General features: G+C 34.3%; 1 protein-coding gene across 8 annotated transcripts in view; it reads right to left on the bottom strand.

The window, feature by feature from the left end:
- LOC109716832 (serine/threonine-protein kinase ATM) overlaps positions 1–21,728 on the bottom strand; it is a 51,611-nt gene that overhangs the window by 17,550 nt on the left and 12,333 nt on the right. For all 8 annotated transcript variants that reach the window (XR_002218059.1, XR_002218062.1, XR_002218063.1 and 5 more), the window contains 30 exons: positions 21,105–21,176; positions 19,559–19,696; positions 19,361–19,459; positions 19,082–19,269; positions 17,338–17,953; positions 17,188–17,256; positions 16,931–17,077; positions 15,406–15,531; positions 15,165–15,292; positions 14,220–14,376; positions 13,807–13,853; positions 13,641–13,704; positions 12,841–12,915; positions 11,694–11,816; positions 11,127–11,312; positions 9,081–9,202; positions 8,920–8,989; positions 8,680–8,807; positions 7,466–7,607; positions 7,242–7,382; positions 5,447–5,545; positions 5,301–5,347; positions 5,003–5,198; positions 4,665–4,886; positions 4,195–4,266; positions 3,971–4,040; positions 2,033–2,141; positions 1,804–1,927; positions 1,583–1,711; positions 739–825 (listed from right to left, as the gene is read on the bottom strand). Coding sequence is in view for 3 of the 8 variants with exons in the window: in XM_020242426.1 (XP_020098015.1) it covers positions 739–825; positions 1,583–1,711; positions 1,804–1,927; positions 2,033–2,141; positions 3,971–4,040; positions 4,195–4,266; positions 4,665–4,886; positions 5,003–5,198; positions 5,301–5,347; positions 5,447–5,545; positions 7,242–7,382; positions 7,466–7,607; positions 8,680–8,807; positions 8,920–8,989; positions 9,081–9,202; positions 11,127–11,312; positions 11,694–11,816; positions 12,841–12,915; positions 13,641–13,704; positions 13,807–13,853; positions 14,220–14,376; positions 15,165–15,292; positions 15,406–15,531; positions 16,931–17,077; positions 17,188–17,256; positions 17,338–17,953; positions 19,082–19,269; positions 19,361–19,459; positions 19,559–19,696; positions 21,105–21,176 (3,993 nt within the window). In the remaining 5 variants the exon portion in view is untranslated. The remainder of the gene's footprint in view (positions 1–738; positions 826–1,582; positions 1,712–1,803; positions 1,928–2,032; positions 2,142–3,970; positions 4,041–4,194; positions 4,267–4,664; positions 4,887–5,002; positions 5,199–5,300; positions 5,348–5,446; positions 5,546–7,241; positions 7,383–7,465; positions 7,608–8,679; positions 8,808–8,919; positions 8,990–9,080; positions 9,203–11,126; positions 11,313–11,693; positions 11,817–12,840; positions 12,916–13,640; positions 13,705–13,806; positions 13,854–14,219; positions 14,377–15,164; positions 15,293–15,405; positions 15,532–16,930; positions 17,078–17,187; positions 17,257–17,337; positions 17,954–19,081; positions 19,270–19,360; positions 19,460–19,558; positions 19,697–21,104; positions 21,177–21,728) is intronic.

The following is a 21,728-nucleotide window of genomic DNA, read 5'->3' on the forward strand; positions in this document are numbered from 1 at the left end:
AATTAGGCAAAAACTTAATTACCAAATTTTGGACATGCATAAATCTGATCAATTCATACCTTACTATCAACCTACAGTAAATAATATCTCTCTTCCATATCGCAAATAGCTTCTCTATAAGATTAAATTTGAATCTCTTTACAAAATGGACATTCATACAAAATAAAATTTAAAATGCAAACATTTGATCAATCTTATCAGCTTGCTCAAAAGAATTAAGGCATTAAATCAAAGAACAAAGCCGCTGTTAAACATTCATCTCAAACTTTTGGTCCTTCGGTATGATAGTAAATTGCAAGAAAGAAATTGCAACAATTAAAGAAGATAATGAGAACGGGAGGCTGCAAGGGTGGTTTTGTTAGTGTAGCCTTACTTCAAAATTTACTTTTTAACTTTAGATGGCCTCTTTATCTCTTTCCCACAAGGGTAAAAAGAACAACCACCAGGTCCAACACCGTCTTTCGTAAAACTAGAAAGGATTCCAAACCAGGATCAACACTCCAAAATGCACTTAAATTGCATTAACTCAAAGTCAAAGTAATAGATTACGTTAATTGATTAGTTAGTAGCAACTTAACCTTGTATATTACAGCTAAATCTCTTCAACCAAATAATTTTGCATTATCTTTGCTTCAACGAAAATAATTTTGCTTTATCTTGGAAGACAGAACACCGAGATAACTGCTATGAACAGGGAAGAAGACAGTAATTGCTCATGTTTATAACCAAGATAACTACCTTTTGCCACAAGGAAGTCAACTGGAGAGCACTGAATGATCGATCTTTACTTCTTTCGGATCGAAATTTCGCCGAGGTTTTGTCATTCTGTAAAATTTCATGATGGTTGCATTTAGTACAATCGTAATGCAAGACTGCACAACAGTCACAGGTAATAACAAAAAAAAAGAACATATATTGAAAAAATAGAACATTTAAAGCTCTTGAATTAAGGAGCTTAAGAAAGAAAGAACCCAGTAAGTTCAATTTTCCATAGTGGAATACAAAGACCAAAATAGACACACAAGTAAGTTTACCTAGCCAGTAATATGAATACATGCCGAGTACCACAACTACTTTTTCAATTCAATAATGTTGAGACCTTTTTTTATGACTTTTCATGCTGTTTGGCTAGTTGGGTAGTGCAAAATCGTAGATGTTCATCACATCCGAGTAAAAAGTTAGAGGAGTTCTTTTACTATTATCTTCAAATGTGAAAAACGTTTTATTTATAAAGAATAATATGTATTCATAAAAATGGGAGTAGTCATATTCTTGAGAAGTAATCAAACCAAAATAATCCTTCAAACCAACCATAGTTAACCCAAAATGAAGCAACACATTTCAAACCAGAATATACTCCAAGCACTTCAAAGTATCCAAGCCTTTAGGCTGTGCAATTCAAATGAGAGAAATTTCAAAAATGATTCATCAATTCCTTAGAATGACAACCAAGGAACAAAACTACATCATATGAATTTACTATATTAGTAATGAGGCATGCTAACCTTCATGACAAAAATAACTATCTATATGTAGTGCCTAATTATACATTATTAATTTTCCCATGACAAGACATCCTTACTTTCAGAGCCGCAGAAAAAGATCCAGCTCTTTCAGTAACATAAAAAGATCTGATTTCATTTAATGCTTCCAATAAGACCTGAACTGACTTGATCAGATTATTTGAATCAGAGAAAATGTTTTCCCGAATCTGCAATAAATTTGAGCCCATAGTAAATCAAGGTAGAATGATATAGTGAAATGACAATTAACTATAAGTTAGGGGGGGCTCAGATACCAAACCTTCGTTGAGATTAATTTACAAAGGGCAGCATTAGAGTCAGTCTTTCCCGCAAGGCTCACCAGCACGCTAGCAAACAGAAGCTCAGCTGTCTCAGCCTTCAACAAGACTATATTTTGACAGAGTCTGCAAATGAGAAAGAGAGTACATGATTACCATCATATTTAAGAGTCTCAAATGAAAAACATAGTACCATATTTCCGCGATAATGAGACAAGCTAATCGAAGTACCTTAAAATTATATCATCGCAATGACAAACAAGTGAGTGCACAAGGGAACACACCCATGTATCATAGGTTTTTGCTTCTGTCCCCCAGAGAGAAGAATCTTCTAAAGAAGCTGCATAGATACAAGTCATCAAACTTATGAACTTTTCCAGGCAAAAAGGTGGCTAGTGATGTGCTACAAAAACATGAAAACAATGTAAAGCAGGATCAAACACATAACAGACTTAGGCCCCGTTTGGATACCTCTAAAAACGTAGCATAGTTAAACTATGCTACGCCGATAGAAAAATAATCCTATGAAGCGTTTGGAAGAAAAAAAAAATGATGTAACGTTTGGAAGAAAAAAAAAATGATGTAATTTTTGGAGTATAGTTATACTATACTCTAAAAAATAGAGTAAACTTACAATCCACTTTAACCAAAGGAAAAAAATTCCACCATTTTGGGCTCCCGAAGATGTATCAATTTCTAAATTTTAAATTTCAACATAAAATTTTAAATTTCAAATTTTAAAATTTTAAAATTCATTTTTAATTTTGATTTCAAATTTCAAATTTCAAATTTCAAATAAGTTCAATTTGCAATTTCAAACTTTCAAATTTCGAAATTAAAAATTTCGAAAATTTCAATTTCAAACTTTCAATTTCAAATTTCAATTTCAAAATTTCACAATTTGCAAATTTTAAATTTCAAATTTCAATTTCTAATTTCAAATGTTCAAAATAGTTAAAATTTCAAATTTCAACTTTGTCAATTTCAAATTTCAGAAAGTTCAAATTAATTTTCAATTAATTTCAAATTTAAATTCAAAATTTTCAAGATTTCAAATTAATTCATTTAAAATTTCAATTACTTTCAGAATTTCAAATTTCAAATTCAAAATTTTTCAAATTTGAAATTTCAAAAATTTAAATTTGAAAAGTTCAATATTTCAAATTTCAAATTTCAAAAAGTTAAATTTTCAAATTTCAAATTTCAAATTTCAAATTTTAATTTAATTTTAATTTTATTTTTAATTTCAAAAATTTAAATTTAAACTAAATTTTAAATTTTAAATTTATAAATATTAAGTTTGATAAATATTAAATTTAAAATGTTAAAATTTTAATAATAGATTTTTTAAATTTCAAATAATTTAAAGTTTAAATGTGTATACTTTACATTTTTAACATTAAAGTTTCAAAATTTCAAATTTAAATTTTAAATTTCAATTTAAATTTTCAAATTTTAAATTTTAAATTTCAAAATTCCAATTTCAAATTTCAAATTTAAAACTATTAATTAATTTTTAAATTTTAAATTTTAAATTTTAATTTTATATTTTGAATTTTGAATTGTAATTTTTAAAATTTTATTTTTAAATTTTGATTTTTGAATTTTTAATTTTTAATTTTTAATTTTTAATTTTAAAATTTTAGAAATTTAATTGTTATAAATCCTGTGGAATTGTATGATATGTATCTAAATAGCTTAAAAATAAAGCTGTGGAATTTTTTTGTAGTTACAGGATTCCGTATTTCATTTAAACCAAAACCATAGAATAAAAATTTCATGGAGTTTTTTAACTATGCATCCAAACAGGGCCTTAGTCTAGTATACAATAATCCCAAAGGTCATAAGCCATGGGATGTGTCATATTGACCATTGTTCATATTCCGAGTTCTAACTCAGTAAGTCTATGCAATTCCTCTTCTACTCTAGGTACGCATCAAAGGATGAGAAAAACAAGGTGCTTATCAAAGGACAAGAAAAACAAGGTGCCTATCATTGGACAAGAAAAACAAAGTATGGTCTACACTAGAACAAAAGGAAATTATGTTACATTCATAGTCAGTTATAGTTCGAGAGGTCTACGGTAAAATAATAAGTCACAAGATCACTTATGTCAAATTATTGCAACGTAAGAGCATCAATAAAATATATTATGAAATGTGGAATTACCACAAGAGTTCTTTTCAGAATCCATCAGTAACTTTTCAACTGTTGGCAAGTTAACACCTTTGGAATGAACCTGCATAACCATAATAAATAGAAAAAATGCACCGAAATATTGGAAGAATATAACATCAAAAATGACAAAAAGAAAAAAAGAGCAAAAAATGAAAAACAATATCTGCAACCTATAACCTATTTATGGAAAAAAAAATTCTAGTAAGAAAATTTACCGCAAGTAAAGATCTCTCATAAGAACCCAGTGATGCCAATGCATTCTGACCTTTCTCTGTTGAAAGAATTCCCTGTTAATTTGCAAAGGAAAAAAAAAAACGCTATCAAACTAGACTCCGTAGTATTTTGAATTTCTTTTTAACAGTTACAGTAGGAAGAAATGAAATTGTAAGATAATGATGATCCATTAGCATAGACTCTATGAAGTTATAGTTTATGCGAGGAATCCACTTTGAATGGTTCAGAATGCAAGACTGACATTCCAGTGTTATATAAGCTCACAAATATCACCAAGCTAACAGCATTCAAATTAAATCAAGAATGAATTGTAATACAAAGTACAGGTAAATTGGCATTCTCTTATCACTAATTAATGTCCACCAACTTAAAAATTAAGGCCTAATCATAACATATACAAGGAAAAAGCAACCAACAGCTTAAAATATACATGCTAGGAAAGATAGTGTACCCTTAGCGTTTGTGAAGCCACATCCACTGTCTTCACAGAATCATCCAATAAGTACTTCTTCAGTAGCCTTAATAGATCAGCTAAAAGCTCTTCCGAAACCCCAGTATCAGTATGGAATTTAGCTTCCTTTGAACAAATAAAGCTTGATGACTTGAAGGGATGCATCTGATGGATATCCTTAGGTAAATTAAAAACAACTTGATATGGATCACAAATCCCAACCTGACAACAATAATAAACAAAGACAGAAAAGTGTTAACATATAGAAAGAGTCCACTGTATAAAAAGATATCAGCATAACAACAGTGCAATAACAAGGTTGATAGTTGAAGACAAACTCTAGATATAAAATCAGCAAGAACTGCTCCCATATCATTTCCCTCAGCTGGATTGCAAAGATCAACAAGCGTCCAAACAGCAGAAACAACATGCGGATCAGTGTTCCAGCAGCTGCTTTCTTGTGATTGATCTACGCAATTTGGTTCTCTATGGATGATTTCTCCCAAAATTAACTTCTCATGAAGAGCTTGAAGACTGTGAAACACTTAAAAAATTCAGAAATTGCTAATCTGCATTAACATGGACGAACAAAGTAACAAAAGAGTACAATACAAAAAGATAAAAAGAAGGGACTACCTCAACAGACGCAGCTTTTGTGGTAGGTAATAAGCTTTCTTTACAAACTATTTAAAAAAATTATAAAGGGAAAAAAAAAACACCAAAGCGTAAGCTGACAGGTAATGCAAAACAAGAAATACGAAAACAAAGGAAAATGATTTTGCCTTCAAAAACTGATCCCTTGGAGAGTAGGCAGTGGAAAGATCGTCATGGAATATCTGTATCCTCTTCAAGCAATCAAGTTTAGGAAAAGGCTCCAACTCCTGCAATTGGTATACAGGAAAAAATGAGAATACCCAAAAAAGGGTGTGACGCCCTGCTTCCTAGGGGATCACCCATCTTAGAACTACTTTAACACTAGCATGCTTAACCCTCTTAAACTCTTGGCTTAGCCACCGTCCAAAATGCTATAGCTGGATTAAGATGTTTAGCCCTACTATATCTTATATATAGGACTATTCCAAATCCTAGATGTGTCACATTCCTCTCCTCTTTAAGTTCTGACGTCCTCGTCAGGCTCGAGCACACTCACAAGCACCAAGCGATGTGAGACTCGTCTCGCTAGCCTAGCCGACCTTGTGGGAAGTCGTGCTCCACCCACAACGATTGTCAGCCAGGGAGCCGCGCTTCACCCATTGTATGACCCTAACTCAGCTGAGACTCATCTCACACTTCCGACTCGTGATTGGCTCTATTATCAACTATAACACTCCGCTTCCTAGGGGTCACTCATCCCAAAACTGCTCTAGTTATAACGCGTTTAACCCTCTTAACCTCTTTGGCCTAACTGCTGCCCAAATGCTATAGCTAGATTAAGAGGTTTAGCCTTATTATAGGTGTTTTTAGCCTATTAACCCTCTCAAAAACTTTTATTGTAAAATTGGAGCTCCCTCCCCAAAAAAAAAAAAAAAAAATTATATTTGTAAAAATAGACTGCGGGTAGACACGTGGGCCCCAAGCTGGCGAAAATACATAAAGGCGGTGAACCATTCGCCGCATTAAGGTGAAACCGCTGAATGGTTCACCTCCTTTCACAAGCATAACAAAATCCTATGAAGGCGGTGAAACCCTAGGGGTGTCACTGCCTTCATCTTTGAGGCCTACTTTTACAATAAAATTTTATTGAGGACTATTTCTAAAATTATAAAAATACGAAGGATTATTTATGAAAAAAATTCCCTATTATATCTTAGACACAGGATTATTCCAAATCCTAGGAGTGTCACAAAAGGGGAGGGGAGCGGCATCATAATAGAAATTTTAAAAAAGAGTAAATCATAAATGGGTTAATATCTTTAATGCCCTCCTAAAAGGTTGTAATTTCATAGTACCCCTTCAAATTGTAAAATATCATTAGTTCTCTGATATACATTTTAGTTTTAGGGTTTAGGCTTTCGATTTGGGGTTTAGAGGGGTATTTGTGATCAATATATATGTTTAGAAGGGTGTGAATGATATTTCAGATTTTGAAGGGGAATGTATGATATTTTGAAGTTTTATCGGGTTATGATTGAAATTCCCCCATCATAAATTCATTTCCCTGAAGTTTCAACAAGATTTGAATTTCATCCTTAAAGAATTTCAATGTTACCATTTACTCTGATGTATGATCCCCATTTCAAATTTACCCCTCGAAGTTATATTAAGTCCTCAAAGTTTACATAGTTTTCAATTTTGTCCCCTATGTTCAATCTCAATGTCAATTTTGCCCTCAGCCTTTTAACTTCAACAAAGGACATGTCACCTTTTTCAGATGGTATGGTGATGAAAGAGCTTACTTGTTATGCAGTACGAGCAAGGGAACTAAATTCTTACAACTTAAGCCACAGGAGAGAAATTGATATCAAGTCAAACTTCAGGGACCAGCTAGCACAACAAGAAATTGTTCTTCCACTAAATAAAGAAAAGAATACGGAAACACAGATTATAATATAATAACAAAAGATAATCAGCACATACCCTTATGTAATCATAAAGTGAAGGGTCAGCATCCACAGTTAGCTGATGCAGGAGGGATATAACTCCCGAGGAATGCAAAACAGCTGCTTCCCCTTCATACTTGAGAGGTATGCAACAAGCAACCAACTTTGAAACCAAAAACTGTAGAAATCAAAATATAAATGAAAAGTTATAAGCGCGCACACACAAAAGAAAAAAAAGCATAGCAGGATAATTCAATGCACCTGAAGTTGTTCGCCAAGCACACTCACTACTTCCTTAGAAGGGTTTGCTTTGAATGCATCGACCACTTTAGACAGAATAAGACAACATGGGTCTTGCAAAGGTCGAGTACCAATAAAGTTCCCCATGATACTAATGATATAGCTGCAAAGAAGACAAACAGGGAAATATTTCAAAGAGAAACACGAAAAACAAATAAAAATGAATTTGGTATTAAAGATAAAAAGAAAATCACCCTGATTGAACAACTCAAATACTCCTTTCAAGAAATTGTGCAAGCATGAAGAACAATTCATATCTTTGGGCATGAGAAATATTGAAAGTGGTAAGTATTAGGCAACTAAAATTACCAGTTCAATCAGAAAGAAAAGGTATAGAACAAAATAAAGTTTCTATAAGAGTATATAAAAGCTCATTGCAGTCATAATATTCTAAACCACCTCAGTAAAAAAATAGAAGTTATTTTGTCTCATAGAAACAACCTATTTTATACTGGGGAACCTTCTACTACTATCTATTTTGTAATATCAGACTCTTTCTGGTTTTTTTGGCTGGTTGTGGTTCAGCATTCAGACATGTTTTACAAGTCCCTATAACAGTATAACTTGGAAATTGTCATCTTTCAAGATCAGCTTTCTCTATTAATGGACAACTCTATCCATTCACCTGATAAGACCCCTCAATTCTGAGTTTAACTTTTGCCATGATTCAACTAGTAAATATTCAACTACTAAATCTAGAGGCTTGTAACAGTCTTAAAAGCAGCTTTAAAAGTCTATTATTTCTTTCATTGAACCTATTCAATATTGAGCTGCGTTCTTGCTAACAAGGGATAGAGGCTACTCCCTTCCCTTCTTATTTTCCACCTCAACAACTATAATACAAAAGAAAGAAACAAATAAAAAGAGAAAAAAAATAAAAAGGCATTCGTTTAGCATGGCAATTATACCAGAAAAAATAAACTGAATTCCTATTCAATCATATAGAATTAGAACTGTGCAATTCTTTTTTACATGACAGAAAACAAATGAAAAAAGATTGTCACATTTTGGTTCTATCACTGGTTATGCTGGGAAGACAAGGTTGATTATTCCTCAACTAGAATGATTCAAACATCAAGGCACAATATAAGATAAGGTCAGTATGGTAACTCAGAAATACTCCAGTTTATGCAAGTAGAGATTTAAAAAGATTAAGTTAAAAGAAAAAAACTTACTGCGAAGTGCTAGAAATAATAGCTCTATGCCCAATTACAAGAACAAGAACTTCAATAGCAGACAGCCGATGGCACGTATGCCGAGGATGACTAGAAGCAGTAATCTGGAAATGCATTTCTACCAAAAACTGCACAGATGGTTAATCAATTTGAGCAGTCTCACAACAAAAATAAAAGAACTAATAAATGTTTGATGGTCATTGAAAATAAACAATAGAGCTATTGTAATGATAAACTTACCTTAAAAACTCTATCAGGCCGGAAAATGTTGATTTTGTCAACAACGCAAACATTGGTGGGATTATTATCCCTGAGACATCAAAGTCCAAAGAAAAATTTAAAACCATATACTGCATCGAACTTCAAAAGAAAATACAGTTCAGCACAGTTAAAAGTTGTACGTTTCCACAAAACCATCAACAATTGTTTTTATTGAAAGCACCACTGTCTTCTTGGTAAAGAAAGGCATTTCTGGTTCAGGAGCAGATGAGGTGAGCGAGAGAAGAAAGCCAACTATCGCCACCTAACAATGAAAAGAAGAAAGCTGCATCTGAGAACTCTTGTACAGGTTCACAAACAACAGAACCAAAGACAAGAAAGAATGTACTTCAAGGTTGTCATATGAGATTTCTACTATAAGATTACAGGAACACTGCGGATTAACAGCCATATCATGCAGACATGTGAAGGCGGATAAACCAAAAAGTGAATACAGGTTTACAGCCACCACACCTGCTATTCAAGCCCAATTACCATTCTTCTAACCAACTGACGAACCAAGGTATCTTACTTCATTGCAACCAGCCCCCTTACCGATCTTCTATGCCAGAAAGAAGTTACAGTGGCCACCTACATTTTTCTACCTCTTGACACACCACCGCTGTCCAACAGCATGGAGGGATCCAGGCACTATGCAGTGCCAATGCAGGACCGGCACAGCCCAATGCTGCAGTTAAAACCTTGGTATCAAGGTTTCTAAATTATCCCTCACGACTTCAATTCATAGAGGGCCATAAGTCCTTTCGTCCTAGGCCTTTCAACAAAAATTCAACCAGCTTACCAAACAAAAAATTCTAAGAAAATGCTTCTCGTTTACCAGTTAGTATTTATTTTATAAAAATATTCATATCTACTGGCGAATAAAACAGTATGGATTTGTAACGACAAGATTCTGGATAATGCTTCTGAAAAAACTGACAAAATTTGTACATTTTACTTTTTATTTCCTACCGAAGGAGATTTGACTTATCTATCAAGTTAGCACACAAATATAGACATTCACATAGCCATACCACCATTCTCTCATGCAGGAACATGCACAAAAAAACACACACACAAGCATACATACATGCATACATACATACATATATATATATATGGGTTATTTGCATACACGTCCCTGCAAACATAGTGAATTGCAGAAATATCCCTGCCAAACGGAAATTCCATAAGTTGTCCCTGCAAAAGTCCTAAGTTATGTAGATATGTCCCTCTGGTTGAAATCTGTTAGGAAACTGTTAAATTTTTAACAGTTTTCTTGTGAAATGACTTTTTTACCCTCACAAATATATCCCTCCAAAATATTTCTCTTTCCCTTCCCTTTCTCTCCCTCTTTGGGCCACCGGAGTGGACGGCGGCGGCGGCGGCGCGGGGTTGGGTTCGCCGGCGACGAAGAAGAGGGAAGAGAAAGAAGGAGAGGAAAAAGGAGAGGAAGAGGGAGAAGAAGAGGGAAGAGGAAGAGGAAGAGGGAGAGGGTTTGCTTTCACCACCGCCGCCGCATCTCCTCCCTCGCCGGCGACGAAGAAGAGGGAAGAGGAAGAGGGAGAGGAAGAAGAAAGGCGAAGAGGAAGAGGGAACACGGAGAGGGTTCGTTGCCACCGTCGCCGCCACATCTTCTCCCTCGCCGGCAACGAAGAAAAGGGAAGAGGAAGAAGGAGAGAAAGAAGAAGGGGGAAGAGGAAGAGGGAGAGGAAGAGAGAAGAGGAAGAGGGAGAGGGTTTGCCGCCGCTGTCGCCGCCGATGCCGCCGCCACCGCCGGCGAGGAAGAAGATGGAAGAGGAAGAGGAAGAGGAAAAAGGGTAAAACCGTCAATTTACGTTATTAATTAACCATGGTTAAGTTTTTAACTGTGGTTAACGAAATTTTTTTAACGGATCTTAACGATAGGGACATATCTGCATAACTTAAGACTTTTGCAGGGACAACTTATGGAATTTCCGTTTTGCAGGGATATTTCTGCAATTCACTATGTTTGCAGGGACGTGTATGCAAATAACCTTATATATATATAAGATCATCCCTCTCCAGCTCTGAGAGAGAGAGACGAGGAAGATCCTGCAAGTAAAGGACTGCCAGAAGAGATGTGAAATAGTCGAAGTATACAAGATGAACCTGGAAATTCAATGCTCAAAAGGTCATATATTCAGAAAAGAAAATTCAAAACATACCATATGTCTCTTTATTAGATCATCCCTCTCTAGCTCTGAAATTTCAGCAAAATGCAAAATTGACTCAGAAAGCACTGTTCCTGCAACTTCCTTGTCTGGTCCTTCACTGCAATGCACCGCCATGCAAAGTGCGAAAATAGGCACAAAGTATTCCTTCATGAGATTAGCCAAAGGCAGAGAAGAAACCTGCATGAATGTCAACAAACCAAATTATTAACCAAGAACCCGACAGAAAGCAAGAAACAAAAGGCGGACTTTTCATATTTAAGTTAACTGTAGTTAATACAGGATCCAGGTAAAGTCGAAAAACCAATCAAACAGAAAATCATAATCTAAACTGCAGCATTCGTCCTTGAGAAGAAAATTGCATAGTAGAAAAAAATAGGGTCCCAACCAGAAGAAAATTGTCTAGCTATGTAAATCTATAGATATGTAGCATCTGTCCTGGAGAAGACAAATAAGTATATAGAATAAAAGGCAAAAATAGAACTAATTACAGTCAAAATTTTAAACATCTAGCTCAAAGATCACAGTAAATTCCTAGACAGGTCATGCATCTAAGCTCACCTTTGATACCCAATTAAGATTTGTGATGTCTCCTCTCAAAATAAGTGGAGGAAGAAGCCAGGGGCAACAATGTTGTATGAAACATTTCGCATCTGATAATTGATGATTGAAGAGATTTCGCACCTGCAATATGTTCATATTCAAGAAAAATTAATAAGTTATAGCACATAGATAGGAATAATAAAACAACAGACACAAACAATCAACTCGGTTTATTGTAAAAGAAATGAGGAAGATCTTAAGTCACAGCGTCAACAATAAGCACGATATCATGGATCATGCTGACATAATACTATGTGGATGCCACAGAATTTTATAGAGCCTGAATAGTAGAACCTAGCACATCAAACAGGAATCTTATAATTAATCTTGCAAAAAAAACTATATGTTAAAAAAATAAACTTTAAAGTCAAACTATAAAAGAAATAAGGTTCTTCAGGTGATGAGAAGGAAAATTTTGCATTTGGTTTATCAACTATCAAAATTAGTAGGTCCTTTTAAGGCTTTAACCAATTTCTGCAACATTACCTCATGTGTGATGACACACTATGCTCACTGCATACCCGGACTTGATCAGACATAACAGTTCTAATACAATTATATGTAATAATATAGAGTAACATGCATAGCCCAAATTTGCATTTGCTCAAACTATACAAAACTTTTATTTAAGCATTTGAGCATGACATAGCTACACATGTTTCTCTTTCTACGTTTTGATCATTTCCAATAAAATGTTGACCATGTTATGAGACCAAAAATTAACACACGGACATGCAATACTCAATGAAAAATAGCATTTGTACAAAGAAAAACAAAGAAAAATTTAAGAAAAGGACTACTTTCTAAACATAAAAAACAGCAAATTTTGCACATATTCTAAAGAATCAATAAAATGAAACAATAATTCATGAGGGAACTGTGACCAGAGTGTTCATTTGGCACAAAAAAAAAATGGCTTCATATCGTACATAACATTAAAGAATAAAAAATAGAATGATTCCAATGTACCTTTATTACCATACTAGCCAGAAACCTAATTTATTCCCCTCCCAAGTAAAATAACCTAGTCAAATAGGACATTCATCTATGAACTTTCATTAGCACCAGGATACGGTGGAGATGAACCAGAGAGTACAAAAGTTACCTCAAGTAGTGCCACTAAGCTTACTTCACAAACAACCCAGCGAGCAAGAACAGATCCCAGAAGTTGCTCCAAATACTGCAAATAAAAAATAATAATAAAACAAAAACATAAAAACAAAAAACCGCTCACATATAATTTGTTATATGCCACTAGGGACAGGCACTTCCAACAGCATAAGCATTTTCTAATTATTCTAACAATGGTAGATCCTCGTTGACGTTGACCCTAGAGGACGTCTGCATTATTGACTAGGTAATTTGATGTTTACTCATGTTCAATAATTTTGTTCATTATCGATCTCTACAATTAGAGATTGCCTTGGAATATGAGCTTATATTTGAGGAAAAAGTCATCCTCCTCATGTTTGCGACTCGGGACTTGCTCAGATATATAATCTATATAATCACCTTCATACTTAAAAGTTCAAACTATCATTTTCTTAGTTTCATGAACTCTTTATGTACTTTTTAAGGGTTCCTTTAGCAACTGAAGCATCTGAGAGACACATAAAACTAATAATTTATTACGCAAAATGAAAATAAATAACTTTCAATCAAGCACCGGAAGTATCAATTCCTTAAAAAATGTCTCCAATTAGGATATATAACTTCGTTCTTTATGCAGGTCTAGTATACCCAGCTAAGATATGTTTAGGCTTTTGGTTCCAAGTCATAGTACATTTCTTCTGTTAACTATCTCATTTTAGCAATTAACTTTACAAAATATCCTTTTGCAAGCTAAAAAGATGAGATATAGCAAACAATGGATAGATTTAGAAAAAGCTAAAAAAAGGTTATCACCTTAGTCCTAGAGAGATAACAGAGCTGTCTTGAGAGACTATCAAGTAAAGAATACGTTAATTCCCTGAAAAGGAAAGGACCATGAACAGAAGAGGAAAAAGTTGTGCTTTTGATTAAAAAGCTGAATGCTAATAAGGATATACAGGCTGAATGGTAGTAGACATACCGCTGACAAGGGTTAACAGCAGCCACCACGCACAACATAAACACAGCCTGCAAACCGATGTCAGATATAAGAATGGATGACGAAAGAAACATTTTCCAGAGCAAGAGAATATAAATTAATAGATTTAATGGGCAATCAGAGACAAAATAAACTGGGCAATCAGAGACAAAATAAATAGGAAAAATGCAGCTACAACTAAAGCAATAAGTTCCTTGTATTTGTGATTATCACATAGAAAGTTTCAATACTAGCTGATGGTACTCAGCACACCAATATGCATACACAGACAAGCACCAAAGTATGCAGCCATCAAATACTTAGTCATATCGCATCCCAATTCAAAAGAACATCAGCACGAACCAAAAATATTGATACCTTGAACTTCCAACTTAACCAAAAGCCAATAAATGTACCTCAACTTCAATAGCCTCGCTATGTAATGCAAGATGGGCAAGGGTAACAAGGGCAGTCTCCAAAACTGTTGCGGACTGAGGACCAGCAGCTAAGATTTCTCTAGATTTGACCAACTTCTCTTTTGAGAACCTCACCATGTCCACACCAAAACTTGAGCTGATAATAAGAAAGAGAAACTGATTATATCATGCAAGATATGCTAGAGTAATATAAACAGTTACATTACATGCACAACAGTTTTTTGCTGCTGCATGCAAAATAGTTTCCATTACGGAAAAACAGTTGAAGCGAGCATCATGATAATAACTTTGGGTCCTATTTCAGCTGCAACAAATTTCAAAGTCATATATGACAGATCGATGCCAAAACAGACCAACAGATGTAGCAGTAACTATAAAAGGCTGACAAATTAAAATACAAGAAAGAACTGCCCGACGAGATAGCCTCATGCATACTACCACTATTTGGTAAGTGGGGCAACACTATTCATGTTAAAAGAAATATGATTTTCTATTGCATTTTGACCTTCAGTAGTAGAATAACTCTTTGATTTACTATCATGGATGAGACTTCTAATAAACAACAGCGAGCACAAATTGGAGCACAAACAAAGAATAGTCGTAGGAAGCAACAAGACAACAACTGTCTTTGACAACACTACGACTGAAATTAGAAAAACAAAAAGAAAAACAGCAAAGTTGGAGTAATCACATAACAGATCTGATATGGAGTCTAGAAATAACTCATAAATGGGAGAGGAAAGCAGCATATCCTGAATCCTGTTCCAGTGAATTTGGTGTTGGTCACGAAGAGATAATAAAGCATCTCACAATTACCTATTTATGCCACCAAATACTAAAGCAAACAAACTAGTTTGAAGCATTGCAAATATCATATATAGAATGTAAAATCATACATATCCACATCAGTTGAGAGCAACATACCAAATATCATGGAATAACTCATTATGACCATCCCATGTTCGGAAAAGAACACCAACTTTTCTTGCCAAAAAGAGCCTTACTCGATAGTCATTATCTTGAAGCATTGCAAGAAGCCGTTCAATCATGATCTGACATAACATATATAGAAGAACAAAACACTAAAATCAGTAATAATTTATATTTTAAAGCAAAGTCCTACCAAAAAAATAAAAATAAAAATAAAAACATAGGGGTGAATCACCTGGGCACTGCATGGTTCGAGAGAAATAAACAAGGAAATACAATCAATCAGTTTGATGCGAAGATACCAGTCTGGAAAACCAATCTCAGCAACTTTGTTTAAAGAATCAGATAGAATATTTAGGATCTGAATACAGAAGGTAAATGATGTCATTAATAGAAAAGAAACATTTAATAAATCAAAAGTTGACAACAATGAAAAATCAAGCATAAAAGAACAAGAGATATCTTGATCATTGACCAGATGCAAACCTAATCAACTTTCTAGACAGCACTAATTATACACACACACAGTCAACAGAGTATCATTTCATTGCAATCAATCTGACCATTATTTTTCATAGACTACAGTTAACACATCACACACTACCAGACAGAAGTACAATTAGTCAATAGTAAACGTTTCTATATTAAAAAGCATCCCTATCATCACATTTGTACATGTAGAGATAAAGAGCGGCAAAGCTCTAAGTAGTGAAAGGACTAGAAAAGAGAATATGCACTGCAAGGATTTAAGCACTGAGGCACGGGGTCATGCAGACCACTTGTTAGCACTGTACAGCAATCAACCATCTCGCACAATGCTGATGTGTGCCATTGACACAATATGGCATGAAATATTTTACTTTCTTTAGCACCAATATATTATGATTGCTTCAGTATTCTTTTTCCATTTTTTTAACATTATTAATATAATTATTAGCTAGTTCAAAAATGTGAATGTCGACTATCGCCATCAGCATAAAAGTCATACCATGCCGATACTTCGTCGACAAGGTACAGAATGGCAGACATGCAGGCCAATGGGCACTTAAATCCAAGACATGATGCTAAGCAAGTTGCAATGCTTTCCAGCTCAATATATAACCAAACATAAGGTACTATCCTATTTAAAACATTAGCTAATGTATGTGAAACAAGCACGAACTCATCCATTGACAACTCATGTTGATCATTGCTAAAAGGTATAGAGAAAGGTTGGCACTTTCCTTCACCATAACTATGAAAGTAAATTGGAAAATCAGTGGAGACATAGAAGTGACAGAACAGCAGATAGGAATGGTGAATTACCACATTCAAAAAGGCAGGAAAAAATATATATATAGTTTTCCTCCATATTGGAACATGAAGAGTCCACACTCGCACATGCTCACCTTTGAATATATAATAATATCATGTAACCTTGAAGATGACGGAGGAAACTCTATCTTTCCATAGTATCTAAATACTTCAGGTTTAATATAAAAAGTATAGATTCAAATGAATAAACTTTAACAGGTGCAAGTCTTGAAATTTGCCAGGAATTCAAAAATCAAAAAATAATCTAGCGTAATATAGAAGAAAAGCAAAAGAAGCGAGTGCTGTTGTACAGATTTGATAATATTAGCTACTCTGGTAGAGAAAGATTACAAGACATTAGCTCTAAGGTATAGAACGATTAGTATTTTATCAGCTCTCAAAAGAACTAGAACCATATGGTATAGAATCTATAGATAGACAAGAAAATGGATGCGAAACCAGCATACCTCTTCTGACAACATGTCACTGATAAATTTTCTGTCAGAACTAATAGATAGCAAGGTTCGTAACAAAACATGGATGCTGGTTAAAATGTGTGAGCAGCTAGACTTGAGACTTGCATTCTCCACCATCATATCTTTTATATAATGGACCTACTCAATAAGTAGACATATATAAGCGATCTAAAGGTACAAGAACATAACATATAGCTTTCCAAAAAACAAAAACAAAATGAAATGAGCTGAGAAGAGATTCATAGTACCAGGGCAGAGAGACTTCCAGCAGGTCCAGGGAAATTCTTGCAGAGATTAATTAGCATATTCCTACGAACCTGAATTTAATAGAAAACTATAATAACAGCATAAGCATCCCAAAAAAAAAGTCTAGGAAAAGTAAGAAATGAATAAAGTACCTTAACATCATTCTCTTTCCCCATCAAATTAAACAATATCTCCCATGCATGAAGAGGAGACACAGAAAAGAAAGTGGTAACCATCAGGACTAAGTCTAACTTAAACTGCAAAGTACAGGAAGAAGTAGCTAAATTTCTGCTCCCACTAGCATTAAGAGAATCAATATCTCTAGAATTATCATTTGCATCTAAATCCATATCAACGAGTTGCATTTTGCATTCACCCAAGGAGTTGGATTCATCTGGAGAGTTTGTAGAAGATACAGGTAATATTTGCATATCAATATTGGCATCATGACCATTTCCACAACTGCCAAAGACAGCAAACAGTTTAGACAGAGCGACCAAAAGTTTCTCGAGTGACTGAATGACTCCATGAAGAACCTCGCGATTAATATAACCATCAAGTTTCCAGAGACTAAGAAGTGGGGAGGACATCAAGCTGCGAAGTGCTGAAAAAGTGGACCCAGATGAATCACATATAGAGGTTATACTAGCAAAGCCATGACACTCAATCTCACTACACTTCTCTTCAAACATTAAAGCGACATGATCCAGAACTTTGGAAACATAGTTAAACAGCATTCTGAGCAAAGAAGAATTTTCTTCTTTAAACCTGAGGAAACAAAAAATAGCAAAGAACAAAGAAAATTAGCTATCATGTTAAGCTGAAGAGTTATATCATCAAACATAATATTCAAAGAAAAGGCCATCTTTTCTCAGCAACTGTTTTAGACCATCTGTAGAACTTTTCTAGTAGTAGAACTTTTCTAGTAGTAGTACTGCCCGCCTTGATACTTAATCAAGTTAAAAAAAAAAAAAAAAAAAGATTCCGACATGACACAATTATGCCACTTCAACTTTTCCTCCACTTCCATCACCCCTTCGCAGCTGATCAGATCAAACCTGCGGAAGAGAGAGAAAGGCGCGAGGGAAAGGCTGGAAAGTTACTGAAGTTCATGTAAGATCAATAAAGGGTAAAATCAACTGACGGATAAAATTTAAACCATTGGTGGAATATTCATTGACTCCATCAAACATTTCTAGTAGACGTACACATTTTTGAGGTTTTGGCATGAGTCAAAGAATACAAATACAAATTTCCCCCGAACATATTTATTGAAAATATGGCGTCTTCTCAAGCATGAAATTTGTAAAATGACAAACAAAAAACAGATCATGAGAATCTATTAGTTGATGTCACACACTTTAAGACTATTTAACTTCATTAATGAAGTATCATAAGAGTAGATCAAATAACTCATATACAAGCACTCCCTAGTGTAAAAATGTAGGCATTTCTTAGTGCACAAATCTAAGTAGGAAATGCCATAGCACCAGCAAATAAAAAAAGCCTTTTAAAAGGTCTACCCTACATCAGAGTAAATTATGCTTGTGAGATTAAATTGCATAGTTACTTAACATGCTCTTTGTCAGTAGAAAACTGGGTACAAGCAAGATAGTCAGTAGAAACTGCTTCCTAACACAAATAATGTATAACAAAGAGCACGCCATACATTGACTAATAACAAAAACAAGACAATAAGACTGATAAAAAAAAAAAAAAGGCAAGATAATTATTAAAGACCTAAAATGATTCCAACAGCAATTTAGTAGTCCCATTACATCAGTAAATAAATGCTTTTTCACAATTCACCTAGCAGAATATTGATGGGAAACTGAGCAAAAGAAAAAAGAAAGAAAGAAGCAAAGAGAGAACACAAACACCAAATGCATGATCTACCTTGCTAATATTGCACAGTAAATCATATTGCAGAAAAGTGAGCAACTATAGATGAGAACTGACAAATCTGTTCCACCAAAATCTTTATTTGACAACACAAAGCCATTGATGTTCTCTGTTATCTCCTGAATCAATGGCTGCCTGATCAACCTGGGAAGGTGTGTCCTGTGACATTTCTCACCTTTCACCTACAAAAACCACCGCATAGGTTCTAAAGTATTCAATGCTAATGAATGACAATGGAGGATGTGTAAGCAAAAAGCAATAACTTCGAGGCACCTTAACAGAAGTTTCAGGTACAATTTCAGCTAAAGCTTCAACAGAATATTCTATAAAATCATCTACAAGCCCCTGGTCTCCATCTTCCATCAACAACAGCTAAAATAGAATGAGATGGAAAGATATGAACTATTAGAGAAACAAATCAAAAGAACACGTCTAGCAGGAAGTTTTCAAGAAAAAGGTTTAAGAGTATACCTTACCACGGTCTTCATCTGCACCCAACAATCCTGACATAGCTCCAGACGTAGTTAAAAAAGACAAACAACCAGCAGAAAGAGAAAAAATGGCTTCGGGAACGAGAATGACACTCCGGTCATTCAAAACCATAGGCTCCTAGAAACACGTATCAAATGTTAAATTTACAGAATCTCTTGATGCACCAAAAGGTGAAACAAATGAACAAAAAAGTATAGAAAACCAAGCAATATACAGTTGAATATCATACCGAAGCTACAACAATCAACGACAATAAAACCAAGAAATTCCAACAACAAGGTTTGCAACGAACAAAACACATCCAAGTCATAAAAATGAAAAGACCAAAACAAAGTCCCAGTGGTGAAGGAAAAGACATACTTCATTAAAATATAAGAAGAAAAAAAAAGGATATTACAATAGGCCATAGAAAATGTTGACGATTGTTATAATCACGTAATGCCTCATTGGACCCTTAGTTGATCCAAAAACCCACATTTTAAGCAGTGGCAAATAGTTTGACTCAGAAGATGAAACTATAAAAAGAATAACTTTCGGAGGAAAAAGACAGAAGAACAGATGAGATGAAGAGCACTATATGAACCGTAGAAGTGGAGATGATAGTCAGATGTACCTAGTTATGTGCCATGCTGCGGTCTGCCACCTAACCGCCATACAACATATATAGATAAATCACTCTAGCAAATACATAGCATATGTGACATCTATGTACCACAAACAGGCACGGCTACTACATAACATGATAAGCACCAGCCTAAACATTGTGACCCTGGATTTTATCTAGCAGCTACTGAAAACGTAGTTGTGTTTTTCAATGCCATGATGAAGATTCTATTTTGAGAAGAAATTACATATACCTTTTGAGTGAACCAATAGTCAAACATCCTATTTCTAAATGGGTTTTTTTCAAAATAACTCTTCAATTTTTTAAATTTGGAAATACAACCTTTCAAAGAATATATTTGGGAGTATAACTCTTCCCTCACCATGTCAATGCCATTCGGTAAGGATTCTCGAAAATTATTAATATGGTAAATCGTTCACTAAAAGCAGTGAATGATTCACCGGCTGTCATAATAATAGAAGCAGTGAAAGATTCATTGTCTTCTTATTTAAAAAATAAATAAATAAATAAATAGCAACGAAAGATACGACGTTTTTTTCTCGTTCCACATAATCCAAACCCAGTCCCTGCACGGCACTGATGTGGCAAAACATAAGTTAGATCCCGTAATAAAGTTTACAGGAGGTTAGATTACCAAATTTAAAATATTTAAAGATTGAAAAATCACCTTCTAAATTGATGCTCTATTAATACACATATATTCAAGACAACCTATATAATAAATTCCAAACAAATGAATGGACAAATAGGACCAATAGCCTGGCATAGCATGGACTAAACTCTCAGTTGAATCCCAAATGAATCAAGAAATTTCAGAGATGTGTTTAGCCAAAAAGAGAACCAAAAAGAAGAAACATTAGGAGTAGAGAAGAATCTTCACAAAAGAGTCAAACAGACAACCTTCAAGTTAACTGACTCCAGGGCTGCTCTTAAAAGATTCTTCCTCACAAATATGATATCACGAAAATCACCCTGTACATATAAAAATAGAAAAATAATAAAAATATATTAACATGTAAATCCTAGCACATGTTATCCATATTTGGATTGGATGAAAAGAATATGAGGAAACATGTTGAGCGTTATGAAGAATTAAAATGTTAGCCATGTTGGTTCTATTTGCTAAAAAAGGATTGTTCAGAACAAAATTTACAAATAGTTTGATTGCAAAGACAAAAAGTAGACAGTACTTAGTTCCTTGAGGGTTCAAACAGGTAGTTATAGACATGAAGACAAGAACATAATCATTTCTGCTTATTGATATTCAAATTGTTGAGGTTGCATGGATCATGCACATGCACCACGGCAGAGAGACAAGGATCAATACAGCATAGAAAACTTTAGGGCAATTAAAAGTGCGCATTGACTGGCTTGATTTATTTTTGGGAGGGCTTTATTGTAAACTTAACCAACCCAAAACTATCCTGTTCCAGTGTGATCAATTTATTCAGTCTGATATAGATTGAATCCCTTTGACCTGATTATGTCTACTAGAGGTTGCTAGATAATACAATTATATTGCAC

Source organism: Ananas comosus, linkage group 10, assembly GCF_001540865.1.
Source record: "Ananas comosus cultivar F153 linkage group 10, ASM154086v1, whole genome shotgun sequence".
NCBI classification, from domain to species: domain Eukaryota; kingdom Viridiplantae; phylum Streptophyta; class Magnoliopsida; order Poales; family Bromeliaceae; genus Ananas; species Ananas comosus.